Genomic DNA, 17278 nt, shown 5'->3' with positions numbered 1-17278 from the left:
TTCAGTTATTCACACATACTTGCAACATGTTAATAAAGCTTGGAACATGTAAGCACTGCTAGGATGGGTTGGCTACACTGGTCAGCTGCTGCTCTTTGAGCAGTAACATGGGGTGGGGTCCTCAGGGGTCCATTCTGACTGCCCAGTGCAGGCAGCTCTCACTGAGCTCCCACCCAGCCTCAGTGCTCACTGCATCCCACACAATCTGCAGCCCAAAAGCAAACTCTATAAACAGCTGGCAAACTATGGGCCTAATCACCCCAATTTGGCTCCCGCCAGGCAGTTTACCTGGCATCAGCAGCTTTACTTGTGCAGTTGTTCAAAACATCAATCCCAGAAAATAAGATGTCTTATTAAAGGGCATGAACTTTATCACAAGCAGCAGCCCCTACAAGATGCATTTCTGGAAGTCAGTTCACTCATGCTGGAGATTAGATTTATGCTCCTACCTTTAAGGTCAGAGCTGGGGAGAGCCAAATCATTCTCTCCACCATTCCCCAGTTTACTCAGTAGCCCCTTTACAGGCAAGACTGAGTTATCTGCCCCATTCCTCAGCCAGCACCAGCTCCTCTCAGAGCTACCTAGTGGTGGCTATGTCTTCCTCTGTGGGCTGCTGAAATTGCCCCCATCCCTTCCCAGCCTCCTGAGTAACTGTTCAGACATGGTTAAGTCCAGTATTTGATTTTAATCTTCTGAACAGAAGCCCTAAAATCTCTCAGACTCCTCTGTGCTATGTCCCATTTGTAACTGCTGCTGACAAATTCTTATGTGATAGTTTTATGATCTAAGCCATGAACCTGGAAAAAAGCTTGAAATCATCTGGCAATACACTGATGAATAATGTAATGTAGAGAAAGCTATTAGGAAACAAAAAGGATTAATACTTGGCAGAAACTTAGGAAGATGTTCAAGAACAACTGGTTAAATTTAATATCCAGCTGCTTTACTGATGTTAGAATTGTAATACTTGTTTGAAATAGACTTTGAAGGATTTCAACTGCAAATCAATTCCACCTCTAGAATGCTTTTAGAGAACTTTCTGCCTTATGTGCTTTGCTGATCTATTCCCCATATTGAGCTTTAAATACTTTAAATATTTAATCTAGTGATTTTTTCTTTTTGAAAACTTATTTTCCCCTTACTACAGTGTAACCCTCTTCTCCCTCTGCAATTTGCATTCACCACCAAATGCAAGCACTTCCCCAGTGTCAGAAGCTGTGATAACTCAGCCAGTGGGTGTCTTGTGCCCCACTGCTGTCTGGTGGTGGCTACCAAGATGTGGTCAGCACAGCTTGGTACCAGCCAGCTCATACAGAATTGATAAAAAACTTCTTCCTTTTCCTTTAGGAGCTGCAACAGCTGCTCCTTTGTTACTCTGAGCAGAGCTGGATCAAAATAAGTCATTAGCTGAGATTTAAACTCTAAGATTATTAGCATCACTGTAACATATATTGACTAAATTCAAGTTTACCAGGAGACATTCCTTCCTCCCACCTCCCACTGCAGTCAAGCATCTCTTCAAATCTCCATACTTGCAGAGTTCAAATTTTGGTTTAGTTTGCAAGTATAAGGGTATTTTTCAGCTATTCTTTTCTCTGTAAAAAACTTAATATATTCTGGGAAGCACACATCCCTTTTTTAAGCTAGAACAGAAAAAAAAACAATGCTAGAAAGCAACCTCTTTCTAGCAAATGAAGTGAGCACACCCTGTGAGGGTTTGCTCACAATAACAGAGATATATCAAGCACTGAGCTTAATCAGGAATCTTTTAGTGCCCTGCTCAGGGCAGATCTTAGCCCTTCACTACCTTCTCATTCAAAGGAAAGCTGCTCAGAGCAGGGCCTCTTCCTCCTGGCCCTGTGAGTGAGGCAAATGGGGTGGCTCACAATCAGTTTCCAAGGGCCAGGTCAAAGATGTGCTGTAACTCCAGAGCAAGAAGGAGGAAAAGCAGTTTGGGAGTAAATTCTTAAAAATTGCCCCTCTTGCCTCTTTGTCAAAGTTGTTTGAGGATGAGGGTTGGAATGAGTTTCTTTTCTGGGGTTTGTGAAAGGAAAGCTGAATGAAAGATTATTTAGCGTGAGAGCATTATCCATTAAAAAATATTCATAAATGAATGCTGGAATGACCTCCAGACTGTAGATGGGGAAAGAAACTGACTTGAATAACTTTTCCCATTTCAGATCACTTTATGAACCTTAATTTTTTATCAAGGAAATTATCAGGAGATGCCTGAGTGTCATTTTCACGAATGGCAAAGCTGATATCTGGCAGCAGAAGAATTAGCTGCAGGTGATAAATAATTTGTTTCACTGTTAGCTCCTGTCTACATTACGAGTTTAATGATAAGTTGATTCTCCAAAGCCTCTATTCCTCCCCTTCCTTCAGGAAAGCAATGATTGATGCCCATGAGGTAACCTTTTGTGTGATGTTCACCTGGGAAGGAGAAGCAAAGAGGAGTAGTTGGTGTTACCTCTATGGCCAGCTGGAACTGCTCGTGCTCCCTCTGGAGCTGCTCAGCCTCCGACAGGGAGCTGGCATTGACCAGGCTGGCGTTGAGCATCGACTCCCCGTTCCTGATCCAGCCAAGCACCTGCAAACAGAGGATGTGCTCAGTGAAAGGTGCACTCAGTACCAGGGTTTATGCAGTCACCTGTCAGAAAATGCTTCAGCCTGCCTGAACAAGTGTGAGCAGAAAGAAATCTTTTCTGTGAACAGAAAGAAATCCTGGCGTAAGGTCTTAATGGCACGCAGTTTTGAGAGGCAAAGATCTTATTGAAAAAGTTATTGCTTGAAGAATTCAACTCCCTTTACATGGATATTTGGATAGCAAAGAACTCTCATTTTCAAGGTTTGATCACAAACATGAATGGGCCCCTATGCAAATACCCCAGGGCAAAACCACAAAGCATAATGAGGGAGATTTGGATTTAAACATCTTTTCAAATTTCCAACAGGAATCACAGATTGCAACACCTTTCTGCTTCACTTGCCTGTGTGTCTTTCACACAAAAGTCTGAGCTTGGGAGGAGGGAGAGGACACAGTTTGATTCATTTGGCATGGAGTTAAGATGCAGTTAAAGTTTCCACCTGCACACAGCTAGGAAAAAGTGTCAAATCTTGTATTTTGTGGTTAATCAAGAGGCTTTACTTCAGACATGTTAAAATTATTTGTAAGACATGCAATTCATACTGTAATGAGTGCAGAATCACATCCTAAATGTACATAATTAATCCATCAAGCTTGTACTCGCTCATTTAAGCAGCAACATTTTCTGCTATTTTAAGACACATGTTTAGGAAATTAGCACCCAGAACACACATGCAAGTTCTTTCCTGTGCTGTCTCAAAGCCTTTTTTCTACCTGTGAAGGTGTCTTATTAGTCCAGTAAAGCCAGAAAGTTGTGGAGTCCAATTCACAGATCCACAGGAAATCCTGATTGCTCAATCACTGCCCTAAATTAGCTCACGATTTCCAAAATTGACTTTGCTGCAATAGTCCACATAGCAATTTCCCTTTTGTACTATCATTTTCTACAAGTGATCCATTAATTGCCTGGAGGAAACGGGGATTTTTTTTATTGCTTTGTTTTTCATCCCTACATCATGCTTCACCCTAGTTAGTGCCATTCAGTTCCCTGTAGGGTAAAAAATGAGCTTTCCCCAGGAGAAAAAAGGGAGACATCTATACATGTAGCTGACCCTAATTTGTAGAAAATTACATTCTGCTAGGTACAACAGTGTTGAAGATTTAATTTCATTTGTTTCTCTTTCATCAGCAGGTGTAATTGTTCCTGTGGTAAATGCATCACACATTTAAAGAAAAAGCAGTTGAGTTATCATGTGGAAATTGCATTGTCTGGCATTTTCTGTAATCCATCAGACTTAAACCCTGCATTATTACCAACTACATGGTACCAAACTCCGAAGGTAACCAAAGGATCACTGTACCTGGGAAAGGCCTGAATTGAGGACATCATGAGGCAAGACATGCTTTCATGCTTTACATGCTGCAATACACCCAGCATTGAATTATTTGGAATGTAGAAAATACTGAGGGTGTATGCTAAAAATACAGCTTTTCTTTTCCTCTGTGGAACATCTTTCATTTCAGCTGAGTTTTTAAAAAACTGCCACAGACAGTTTGACACACATTCCACACAAATATCTGAGCCTCTAAATAGAGAAATATCAGAAAAAAAAATATGGAACCTCAGCCTTACAAAAAACCAACTTGATTAGGAAGAGGGACCACACAACCAGTCTGCCAGGTTTCCTCTTGTATTTACACCACATATTCATCCCTCTGTTCAAAAGTCTTGCAGACTCAGATTATCCAGGGGAAAGCAGTTCAGGTGGACTGGTGGGTTCCATGTGCCAGCCATGCTGCCAGCACCACTCCTGACCAAGGCTGCTGCCCCCTCTCCTGCCCCCAGAGTGTGGGGTTGGACATTTTGGGGTTCCTACATCCCCTTTTCCAGGCCCAAAGAGCACCCAAGCACTAGCAAATTTTGCTTGGAAGCATTTACAAAGTGACCCCTGTCTACTTTGGCAAGTCTGGCACTTCAGTGTTGGAGCTCATCTGAGATTTGCATCAGCTGCTTTCATAGTAATGTTTCTCTCTTACTTGTGTTGTTTACATACAGTAAGGAAAAAAAAAATTCAATTGCATGACCAAAGCTCCTTAAGTCCAAGTTCAAAGCCCCTGCAGAGACATTCCTTGTGTCCCTGGTTTAGAACTGGCTGGAAAGGGGCATTTACACATTTGTATCTGGTTTACAAGACCTGCTCACAAAGTGACTTCTACTCATATAGTGCTTAATACCTTTTCATTAAAATATATAGAAAAGCTCTTAATACAGGACCAAAGCACTTCTATGATTATTTCTTGTATTAGTAGTTTCACCATTATTTTGCAAAGTGCAGGCCAACCCTAAAAGACAGTTTTAAAAAGATATTTTCTACAAATTACAGATTTTATCAGCTTTGTAGAAGCAATGACTAAATAATTCTGGAGTTAAATAAAACTTCAAAGACTTTCTTATACATCCTAACAATTTTTTTATAACAGAGAAGCAGAAACAATTTTATGGGCTCTTATATAAAAGTCGCTTGTCACTGGAAAACAGTTTTACTTCAAGGCATGGGTTAACAGGGCAACCACCACAACTCTGAAACAACTCCCACCTTTGACTCCAATTTGCTTTAGGGAGGCTATGCTCCTGTACAGGGATTCTCTGTAATTAAATAATAGTACCAAATTCTTCTAAAACCCCTAATTTCTTCCCTGGAACTCTGCCATCTTCACTGAGCACAGAGTCAGACTCTACAGGAAAAATGAAGATTGAGGCACCCCTTGTGCAGCCATCCTTAAGAAATGAGAGCTCTGTACCATGCAGTGCTTTTATCTACTGCTCAGTTTAGTCAGAATGTTTCTAGAAATGTTTCTTCATGTTTCTAAAAAAGACTTAGGCCCTTGCTATGGATAATTGTCCAGTAAGATAAGAAAAGATTTTCAGGTTCAGGAGACAAAACAATCTAAGTGAATCTTTTACACTCCAGACCCTTTGCAGCTTCCTTCAGAAGCTTTTACTAACACAGACCCAACCATCAAGGACAGCTTCTGGTAATTCTAACCATGTTTAAAACTTCATTCCTTTCCCAGGAGCTATTTGACATTAGATTAGGAAAAAACAAATTTATTCACTGTCTCTCAAATGACTACTTCCCATTATCCTTTGGGCATATATAATTTGAAGCAAATCTAATGCCAAACAGCAAAAATAGATGGATAACAAGCACATCAAAAGGATTAAATATATCTTCAAAACAACCTGGAGAGCAAGTGTAATGGGACACCTTGAGGATATCTTGGAGCAAATTAGGTCAAGTTCAAAACTTATTTTAAAAAAAAGCCCAAACCATATAAAGATAAATTAAGGGGATAGGGATGCCAAACAGCTGCAGGCACAGCATTAGAGTTTGTTTTTTTAAACTGATCTCCACAAATCTATTCTGCCATTACTTTTATGTAAGCAGTCCAAGCTCTATAGTTTCTGTCAGAAATGAGTAGGATCCAAATGAGGGAAAATCAGGCTTGGGCAGAATTTTTCTTAATAACAAAGACCTTGTGAATTACTGATCTTTTCTATTTCCACTCTAAAGCAGTTCACAGAACATCTCATTTGGAATTGTTCCACTTTAATGGCCCCAAACTTCAATTCATTGTCTTGGCATTCAAACCCTTGGTGCATATGATATAAAGCAGAAACCTCTGGTAAATGAAACTTAAATAGATAGAGACAGTTTAAAGACTTTTTATTTCCATGAGCCATTATATCAAAATGCAAACACATGTACATGCAGCAGCTTTGACCAATTTTACTCTGTCAGCAGAACTTAACACAGCTACAGGAGGTGTCTTGCAACAACCACATCTCAACTCATTCACAAGAGAAAGAGCAATTTGGTAATGAGATCATCCATCATCTCAGATGCACTAAACTGAAAGTGAAGGAAACCTGGACCAGACTGGAGATGAACTACAAGCCAAAATCAATACACTTCCCAATTTCACTAAATGGTTGGGAATATGACTCATCGACAGGAAACCAAATAGATAAGACACAGAAATATTTTAACTTCCCTCTTTCTAAGGGAGATTGTAGCTGTGGTAATTTATAGGTTAACAAGCAAAGTGGTGCTCAGCATTCAGCTGAACAAATAAAATGTTTTTTCACTACTGGTTTGCTGGGAGGTCACACAATAACAAAGGCTCTGATGGTCCCAAGCTCTGTTAAGGAAATACTAATTCAAGGCAGCTGTTCTCTCACAGCAAGTATTAGCTCAGTCTTATAACCATTTCCTTTGGGTAGATTTCAGTTGTAAAATAGTTAAGCAGATATTTGATAATAAGGCAAATAACATCAGGTACCTGCAGAAAGTGCTGCAGTGCCACTGAGTGGCTGCAGGAGCAGCCACAGGGCTGACTGCCCTTCACCCCAGACCAGTGGGCAACCTGCAGCTTTAGCCTTTCTGCTACACATGAAACTCCTCTCTGCTTTCTGTCATAAGTGAAAATGGCTCTGCTGTACCAGAAATCTATCACATACACCTCCAGGCTTAGCTAAGCTAAGAAACTTCGGGAATCTATAGAAAAAAAGAGCATATGCATCATGTTAAGATGGTGGTTATAAATATCACAGAGTATTTCTGGGTTTTACTTGATTTGTTTTCTTTTTTTTTAAGAGTAAAGCCAAGAAGTCTACAGAGCTCCAGAACTTTGTGAGGAGCTGATCTTTAATAATCACAAATGCAAAATGACCATATTTTAAAAATAAAAATTAGGAGAATTCTGTGCTACTTTTAGGTAGAGTTGAAAAATATTCACATCAAAGTGGACTTTGAAGGAAAATGTATACATTGCTGTTAGAGCTTTCAGTTTGCTGAGTGTAAAGGATTTTATTTGCTGGTAATGATAAAGCAATTCAGATAAAGCATCCCTCAGTTATTCTGTCCTCAAAAGTGAATATTTATGATCATATGTACTGAGCATTCAGAGAGTGTATGTATGCGTTTAAGTAAACAAATGAGCAGATATCTCTCATGAACACCTTGTAGTATTTGGACACTTGTCCCAACACCAATCCCAACCCACCTATTTGTATAGTTAAATGGAAAACTGAATATTCCAGATGTCTGGAAAAACATTCTTGGTTTTCCTGATGAAATCAAGAACATTCAATAAAAAGACACATACGAGAGTGTGAAGCCACCTATGGGCTAGGAAGCAGGAAGTGTAACGTTATCCTGTGCAGCAAAGGAAAACCAAGAAACATGAGGCATCCAAATTAAATATCAGGGAAAACCAAGGGAGGCAGAACATGACTGCCTATGCCAGGATGAAATGTGAAAGAAAGGCAATGTAATAATACTAAGTGGTCTAAACAAGTCCTGGGATCTAGAGACCATTGACAGATTTTTTTAAATCACCAGAAGATGTTAAAGATTCCTGCAAGACAGCAGATGTATAACAATAAATAAAAAGGTGAAACTACCATAATGTCATACTTAGGCCTCACAGCTCAGCTTCCTTTGCTTTGGGTCTGTTTTCCACCTCAGATTAAATCTGGGTCACAAATCAAATAATTATATTCCCAGAACACTTGGAGTCTGAGGCCGTTTCTCCAGTTGAGAAGCTACATGGTCAGTTTTGCACAGAATTTCCATAACTACTCATGAAACCAAAAACATGGGAGAGCAGAGCCCGTTCTTATTTGCAAAGGGCCATCCTGTAACCTGTCAGCAAATCAAGTACTATTAAGTAAAGGGCGATTTAGACTGCCCACCTAAAGGTTTGTCCCTTGGCAGACACGGGCCTAGCAGTGTGACTGTATGTAATGGCTGAAAACCCCCTCGAGCCCCTCATGTGTGGTCAAGACTCTCACCTGCTTGACCTCAGCCTGGAGGTGCCGGAGCTGCAGGCACTGCTCCAACCTCTTGTGAGTTTGGTCAGCATTCAGCTCCAGCTCATGCTGCTTCTCGTGAAGGAATTCCAGCAGTTCTTGAACCTGGGTTGCAAGATCAATGTCTTTTTCACAGATCAGCTCAATGCCTGTAACATGCAGAGAGAGAGAGAGAGAGAGAGAGATTATTGAAATTTCAATGTTGCATAACTGCAAACTTCAAAATTTTTTGCCATTTAACACTTTGATTTGCAAGTGTCTGAGTAATTCTTTCTCACTTAACTTTCTCATATGTAATATTTGGCTTTCACAGCTCCCTTATCTTCATCACTACATTTTTCTACAAAGTGGTGTTTCTCTGGTGGTCATTGCTCATCTGACTCATCAGCATCTGGCCAGTCAGACTGACTTAAGCACAGTCTTGCTCAAAAACTTGCATCGACATCAAATTTTAAAAAAGACAGAAAAATCCTCAGTTTTTTAGGATAATTAATTAACTTGTACTTTAGAAATGCATGTTAAAAAAAGAAGAAAAAAACTAGAAGAAAAAAGAGATAAGGAAGAAAATACAAGTCAAAGAGATCTACAGTAGTGCAGGGAGCTCCATAGAGAAAAACTTTCTCTATCTGGATGCTTGTAGAGGATCATCAACAATGAATTAGTTTAAATGAGACTTTATTTCATTCAGAGTTATTCCACAGACTGACTTTTGTCCAATCCTCACACAGCAGACAGAAAGGGTGTCTTAGTACCACATCTCCCGCCCTTGCATCCCATGTGAACTTCCTAACCCCTCAAAGGCCCGGTCTGATTTCATGGCCCTGACTTGATCAGGAGATTGAAATAGAGACTTCCTGAGGCCCTTCCTACCTCCTGAATGTTTTTTCTGACATTGTGAACCTTGTGTGCAGAGCTTCACACCCTCCTTCTGGGTGCCACTGCTGTGATTGGGATGCTGGGTTCGCCACCAGTGCAACTGGAAGGTTTGCCCTGGAGGAAATTTGATATCATCCCATGTTACTGCAGTCCCTGGGATTGCAAACTAATAAAGACCCTTCCCTTATGAAGGTCTACTGGAATTTTGCCATTGGCCTCAAAGCAGGAAGGATAAGGAACCTCACATAAAAATATTATGATTGCAGTAATGCTGAGAAAACACTGCACTTTCCTCCAAAGCCATTTGATTCAGCAGAATAGTACAGCATTAATAAAGAAATGTGTTAATTAGAAGTTGCTGAAAAAAAGTCTTGGGCATATTTTGAAAATCATTTAGAAAGCTGTCTTTACCTCCCTCTTTATCCTCCTCAGAGACTCATGACTTTCATTCAGCAGTATCTACACAGTGCAGCACACAAAATAAATACGACCTTATTACTAACCCTATCCCTTTTCCTGCTTTCTGGTTTTATCAGAAAAAGCACATGGGAATGCAAATGATTGGCTTATTCCCTTTCCCAGCCCAAACAAAACAGTTCCTTCATTACCAAATAAAGTGGAATGGCCCCTGGCTTCCCATTTAAAACTGGAAATTTAATATATGTTTCTATTCTTGGGAGTGAAGTTCTTTTCAATTGCCAGACACCAGGCATTGTTGCTACAATTAGCCTGCATATGGTTCTGTATCCTGGGGACATGATGGCTTTTTGTATGCTTGACTTCACCACACCTATTGGATATTAAATGCACAGCTTTGCCTCCCGCACACTCAGCTGGTGCAGCTCTGATGGTGCTAACTCATCAGCAGCAACCAGGGAACTGCCTGGGATGCTATCCAAGGGCAGTGTGTGCTCCCCATGATGAATGATCTGCCCTTTCCTGCTTGTCATATGTCACGCAGATTTATTCTGCGGTGCCAGCACATGCGGTGAGAGCGCTTTTTCTTCGCAAGTATTGGTTGGCAAAACAGAGAGCCTTGTTTCCCGAATAATTTCATACATATTATCTTTACATTGTGTTTTGACAGCTAGAAAAGCACAGCTGACTTTCTGATAAAATGAACTTGGTTGCCATTTTCTTCTTCTGCCTCAAACAGTGCAGCAGATGTCAAGTGAGTGATATTGAATTGAAAATGTTTTTAAAAAATCCTACAGGAAAGAGTACTGAGCCACACTAACTGGCATCCTACAAAACATACATTAGTGACACCTGAACTGCTTGCAATGAGATAGAATTCAGTCTAGGGAAGGGGTATTGCTTTTTAACCTGTACAAAACTGTTCTGAAACTGCTTTAAATCTGCTTTATGCTGAAATATTAGGAGCCTGTGATAGCAGAGTTTATATTCTCTTCTTAGCAATATAAACTACAGTTATAATTAACTATAAAGGACATCACAAAGCTAATGAAATGGATTTCTGCTTCCCTTTTAAGCAATGCAACACTTGGAAAAGAGATGAACAATGTTAGCTTGATGACCAGGAAGCAAAAGGACTTTGAATCTTACATATCATCAGGCAGGTACTGAATAAATATCCTCAACTTCTGCTCTACAGTGTATTTTAGGTTTGACTTAAAAGCAATTTGTCTAAGATAATAAAAGGAGCTCTGTAAACCATTACAGACCCCCAGCTGGGGACTCATTATGACAATGATATTGACAATGGAAATGGACTTTATTAATCAAATAAATTTGCACAATCAATTAACCAGTGATTAGAGTGTAACTGCTTTTAATGCCTAACATCAGACTAATTAAGGTGCATATGCTAAAAAATTACCTGAGCATGTCATCACCACAGCTTGGGCCCAAGTGTTGAATTACTTCTGAATAATTATCCTAAACTTTCTGTGGGAAATGGACTTCTCAGAAGCATCCAGGTTGTCACTTTTGGAAACGCCAGGCTCCTTCAATGTATTGAGTTAGGCATCCAGAAAAATCAATAACTATTTCTGAGAGTATTTACCCACATATTTAGCTTTGCTATCAGCAGTAGAGCTAAAATCAAACAGGAAAAATAGCAGATAGGTTCCTTGAAACAGAAAGGGCTGGCTCATTAGAAACTCCAGTCTTGTTGAGAATATTACTATTATATTCTCTACATACAGATATGTTTCCTGATTGACACAGATTTTAGTGACGATCTGCAAGTACTGCAAAAAATTCAGGAAATTCAACCTGACTTCCAGATCTTACATATTCCCTAACAAAATCAAACATTTCTTTAAAAATAATTATTCTGATGGAGAAAACAGTCTAATCCAGGCTCACTTGCACATGCTGGAGGGAGCCCTGAAAGGAATCACAGGAACATAGTATTGAGCTGGATGGAACTTTGGAAATACTGGGCTTGCAGAGAAGGCTGATTGTGTGGATGCCCTCAATATCCACAGAGTCTGACCTGGTGCATCACAGAACCCCTGGATTTATTGTAACAACATAAGAATGTTCACAGGGATTGCCAGACACTCTGCAGCCTACTAAGGGTCAGTGCTTCAAGTCTGCATCAGACATGCAAAAATCATGGCTGAATGTCCAAAACCTTCTTTTTCTACTTCAAGAGTTCCAAGTGAAAAAGACATCATAAATGGCAGCACATGGATGTAATTTTATCTGACAGACTTGCTGGCTTAAAAACCTCCAAGACAAACGAGAGAGTGATCAAAAACAAGTCAGTCTTCTGTGTGGCATGTTGAAAAGAATAAAGCTCAAAGAGAGTTATAGGGAAGGGAAGAAACTTGGTCAATTAAGGGTGGCTGGTTAGGTAGAATGGCTCTGGAAAATCACATTTTTTCTGGTTCTATCTTCCGTGGCTACAGCTGACTTTTGATTGCAGCAGTGGTGACAGTGTACAATAGGAAGCGGCAATAGCAGCTGATTTCCCAGAACCTTTGCAAGTTTTCAGCTCTGGCAGGTAAGAACAGTCATCCCCTACCCTATACCCTGAATAGCTATGATAAAGGATTCAGCAAGAGGGAGTAAAATTCAATCACTTTTTTATTAAGGATAGCTGTTCTTTCTAAAGTAAGAAGCAGTAGGCTCCCAAGTACTACCTTTCTCCCTTATTTTTCCATTCTCCCAGCATTTAGCATTCCATGCATACTAGACATGGCCATTACCTTTGATTTACTGCAGTTACTCTACATCCCCATGGGACTTCTGCTTCCCTGATTTTGAGAGCAGTGGATTTTTATTAGGTAGGCTTCATAGAAAGTGGCCTCAGAGAATCTTACAAAAACATTTTACAAGTCAATTCATTGAGTTGCTAACCTTTTGTCAGCAATCCAAAAGAAGTTGTTTCTAACTTCTTGACAAACACAGAACTTATTTTTTATTTTCTAAAACTCAGCCACAGAGGCTCCTGACTGTGCTCTGTTCTGCATCATATTCTTACCTCCCATGATTCCTTCAGAATGAAAAACACAAACAGCCAAAAGAGCACAAATATCTTAACCAATGTCTTAGGAGGAGTTTAACTCAGAAATCAAGGAGGCTGAAGCACAGGGCTAGGCATCATGTGGGCAGATCTCAGAGAGGCTCACAGAATGCACCAGATTATCTAGTTCACAACATCCTCTTGAAGCAGCCCTCAAGCCTCTGTTGAGTGCAGCCTGCCAAATCAGGCTGGATACTGCCAGATTGTTCTGAAGGTAGGTGCCTAGAGGTAAAATGTTTGCCAAAGAATAATACCATAAAATCCTTTTTATTTCAAGCGAGGGAAAGAACAGGAACTGCTCTTGCTTTGCAATCTTTCCAAACATTTTAGAAGGTTAAAGCACTACATAAGTAACATTCACTTCTGGGCTTTATGCAGTGATTAATCTGAATTATGATACTCCTTTTCCAGATGCAAAATCCAAGGAAAAAAAATTTTGACTCTTAGGATGTATTAGAAATTCTCTTATGCTGAGAAGCAGAGCAAAGTCAGACAGACTTCCTACCAAAATGAATATAAACTTCCATTTAAGAGCGCATCTCAAAGGGCATTTTTACACCCAAGTTGCTACCTTTAAATGCACTCTGTAAAGGAGAATTCCAGTATGGTTTATCACATTCCCCCTTTACATAAAACAATTCCAAGCAGAACTGGCTGGAAACAAGAGTTCCATTTCATTACTGGTTTCAAGACTGTCATATTTGGATTCTTTCCCAGAGGACTCTAGGATAACTAGATTCTTTCTCCCCTTACTCTCCCTCTCTTTCCCTTGGGCATGTGTGCACCTTGAAATGGGGAACAGGGAAAAGGTACTTGAGTTTGCAGAGAATGAAGCCAGCCCATCTGGTCAGTTTGACTCTCACTAAAGTCAATTTGCAGTAAGATTAACAAGCTTAGGAGTCTAGAACCACTAGACTGCATCCAGACCTGAGGTCTGACTGCCCAGCTCAAGGATCTTTAGCTCTTGACTGCAGTGCTTGTTTCTGAGCTGGAGCAAGGACAAGGAGCTTGTCTTGCCCTCCCCCTCTCTGTCCAATTTGGAGTCATTCACACATTCCATCCTGCAGCTGTGAAACTTTCTGAATGAAACTTGAAACTCAGCTTCACTTCCTCAATGAGTTTCAATCTCAAAGAAACAGCAGGTTTTTAAATAAAATCCTGAATCAAAATTCTCAAAACCTGTGGAACAGTTCAGAGAGTGGAGAGACAGGTATTGCTTATGTTAAAAGCTCATTTGATATGTAATGTGGTATTTTGGCTTGCTATGTGTTTTGGGGGTTGGGTTTTTTATTTTCTTTTTTTTTTTTTTCTTTTTTTTTTTTTTTTTTTCATGTAAAATAGAGATCAAATTGTTTTCACCTGAAGCCTGGACCTCCATGATGTACTGGTGCAAGTCTTGCCCTTGCTGGATGACTTCAAAGGTCATGTTGTTCATGGCCAGTTTCCGCTCAGTGTGACGCTGCAATCGCTGCTCGGCCAGAGTGAGATCCTCAGTGTTGAAATCATTCATTTGCCTCAGCAGATCTTCATTCCAAGCATCCAGCTCTGCTGTAACCTTCATGGGCAGAAAACAGACACTCAGGATCAATGAAATATCTTACTCTCAAACAATATTTGGATCAGAAAATACTTTGCATTTTGACTCTGATCCAGAAAACTTCAAACTCCAGATCCTGCCCACTTAATGATGATACTTCACATTTTTCTTAGGTGAGGATCCATGAAAAGATTATCAGTCCAACAAAAACTGTCACCTTCCTTTTCTCTTATATATCCCAAATGACACTAGAAGAGAATACCCACTATATTCTCATTGATGGTAGAACAAATGTTCCTGAATATATTCAAATTAAATGAAAAAATAATGTTTCCAGAATTACAAAACACCCTGCAACCACACAATCCCAAAATGGACTGAATTTTTCTAAAACATTAATTTTGCAACACATTATATGTTACATATCACAGATGTAATGCACAACACAGAAACATCACACTCAAGGTTTAGGTGAATCATTTACAGATTCACAAATGAAACCTGGCTGTAACCAAAGACCTGACTGGGAACTCCTGGGAACATGCAAAATCTTGTTTGCTTTCTCTGCTTCCTAATTGTGACACACAGGTTGATGATTTTAGCAGTCCATTTATTGTATCTTCTGCATTTTACATCTTTCTCCACAGAAGCCAGCTGGTATCAAAGTCCTCCAGTTTTGCCTGTGCAATTAAAGCAAGATCTAGTGCCCACCTAAGCAGCCCAGTCTCACCTCAACCCAAGTTCTGCTGCTGCAGGCAGAAAAGAGAGAATGTGCTAGTGACAATGAATGAGGGAGGGGGGACAAGGGAAATGCAATTAACTTGTACAGTGCAGAATACAAGTCTTAGAAGGATTGAAAATTATTAAATAAATGACTTAATTCTGATCAATAGGTCAATTCCTTAGCTAAATAGCTGAATTCAGGAGAGCTAAAAGTAGATCTCTACATTCCCACTTGTACACATTATGATGCAGCGAAAATTCTCTGCTTCTCACTAAAAGTGCTCTTCAGGGCCTGTGAGCAGTGAGATGTTTAACTTCCTAAGGAACCAAGATTCAGAATTTCCCATTCAGCTTTCCTTACCAGAAAACATACATAATATGCAGCACAGGCTTAGGAAGAGGACCCAAAAGGACCAGTTCTCAGCCCTTCTCACATTAGAATGGACAAAAGCACAGAGTTTTGCACTAGAAGGAAAAAGTGCATGTTTTAGGCTCTTTTTTGAGAGAAGCAGAAAAGCCGACTTACTCAGTGAAGAACCTGGGACGCATCTGCAGAAGAGAAGGCAGAGCGTGGATATCCTGAGGGGTTTCTATTTTTCTTCAGCTTGTTCCTTTGCCCATTCCACTCAATTACCTTTAAATAATAGCTATCTCTCCACTGTCTTTGCCCCCATTCCTGATTCCAGCAGCCTCTGATTCATTCACATATCACAGCAGGAGTCCCTGGACTGTGGAGACTTATTGGCAGACTTAACAGTTAGGGAAAAATGTCCAAAGTTGATGGTGGAAAAGAGCTTTACCAGATACATTTACATTTAGGGGTAGATGCTGAGCTAACAGTAATCAGAACTGAGGTGATCTTGACCTCATCTCAAGCTACAAACAACAGAATTAATTCAGTGAGCACAGGTTCCTGCAGCCATGACAGTAACACAAAGTTCAATGTAAATGTTCAGGTGTTAAATGCAAACGTTCAGTGTTAATGTTGAGTTTCTTTCTGCTCTTTCTATGGAAAAGCACGTGACATAAGTGAATTAGAACTTTCTCTTGGTAACTTCTCCACTTGGCTGCAGAAGGGACACTGACTACTATTGCTTTTATTGCTTGTGGACAACGGAGCTAAAAAGGGTTTTGCTCCATTACCCACACTCTCCAGATCCAGCTAAGGAGGAAAGGATGGTACAGGCAGTGGGGATGCAAGCTGATAAACAATGCAGGATGCAAGGCCAGTCCACGGTGCTCCATGTCACATTCTCAGGGCCAGGAACAGAGGCTGAGCCTGTGCCTGAGCAGCGCTGGACACATCCAGCAGTGACAAAGCTGTGAGAGTGAGTGCCAGCTCTGCCAGGCCAAGAGCACAGCCACCAGGGGAGGGAAGGAGCCTTTGAGTGAGGGCTGGTGAAGGAGTGACACTCATCCCCTGTGCTGGGTCAGGGGAAGAGAGGAAGGAATCAGGCACAGCAAGAGGTGGAACAACATCAAATTTCTCAGGATAAGTGGGTACAGGAAGGCTGGGTACATTGCTCTGAGTAACAAACAGATGGCTAGCAGGGAATCTAAAGCACACTAAGGCAAGAAGCAATAGCAGGGCTGTGATAACAACCCAGGTTTCCTGAATCCCAATCTGGTGCCCTATTCCAGAGACCACGCTGCTTTGCATATCTCATTAGAACATTTCCTTTTCTCTCTGTACAGACAATGTCTCAAAATCCCAGCATTTTCTGTACTTCAAACAGGACCATTTGGAAATAGTGCCAGAGTCTGAATGTACTGGTTTGTACTGGAAAATTATTTCTTTTTCTTGAGGAAGATGTAATTAGGCAGCTTTGTTAACTACAGACATATACTTTTCAAATCTAAAAAATTGATGCTTTCACAGATGAGTCAGGCCTTGATATTTCTGATAAAACTTGGACTGCATTAAACAGAAATGTCCTATCCCCTAAGCTGCAGCAAGATCCAATTGCACTGGGCCTCTGTCAGGAATTCTCTCATAAATGAGGGTCACTTGGCCATGAACTTGTTTTATTCCATTTTGACAAAGAAGAATTGCTGATTAATTTACCCTGTTCATGTGTTTAGGTGGGAAGAACTGACAGTACTTCTTATTTTATTCACTTTATTTACCAGTGTTAGTGATTCTAAATAGACCTCAGCACCACCCACATGCAGTGAGAGAAGGGA

At 40.4% G+C, this 17278-nt stretch overlaps 1 protein-coding gene across 1 annotated transcript in view; it reads right to left on the bottom strand.

Annotated features, from left to right (window-relative positions):
- KALRN (kalirin RhoGEF kinase) overlaps positions 1-17278 on the bottom strand; it is a 466558-nt gene that overhangs the window by 153304 nt on the left and 295976 nt on the right. Inside the window, exons 14-16 of the mRNA XM_058809387.1 lie at positions 14194-14389; positions 8445-8611; positions 2471-2590 (exon numbers count right to left, since the gene is read on the bottom strand). Of these exons, the coding sequence (XP_058665370.1) occupies positions 2471-2590; positions 8445-8611; positions 14194-14389 (483 nt within the window). The remainder of the gene's footprint in view (positions 1-2470; positions 2591-8444; positions 8612-14193; positions 14390-17278) is intronic.

The sequence above is a fragment of the Ammospiza caudacuta genome, chromosome 8 (assembly GCF_027887145.1).
Source record: "Ammospiza caudacuta isolate bAmmCau1 chromosome 8, bAmmCau1.pri, whole genome shotgun sequence".
Lineage (NCBI taxonomy): Eukaryota > Metazoa > Chordata > Aves > Passeriformes > Passerellidae > Ammospiza > Ammospiza caudacuta.
Note: the sequence above shows the minus strand (reverse complement) of the source record. Positions and strands in the feature narration are given on the sequence as shown.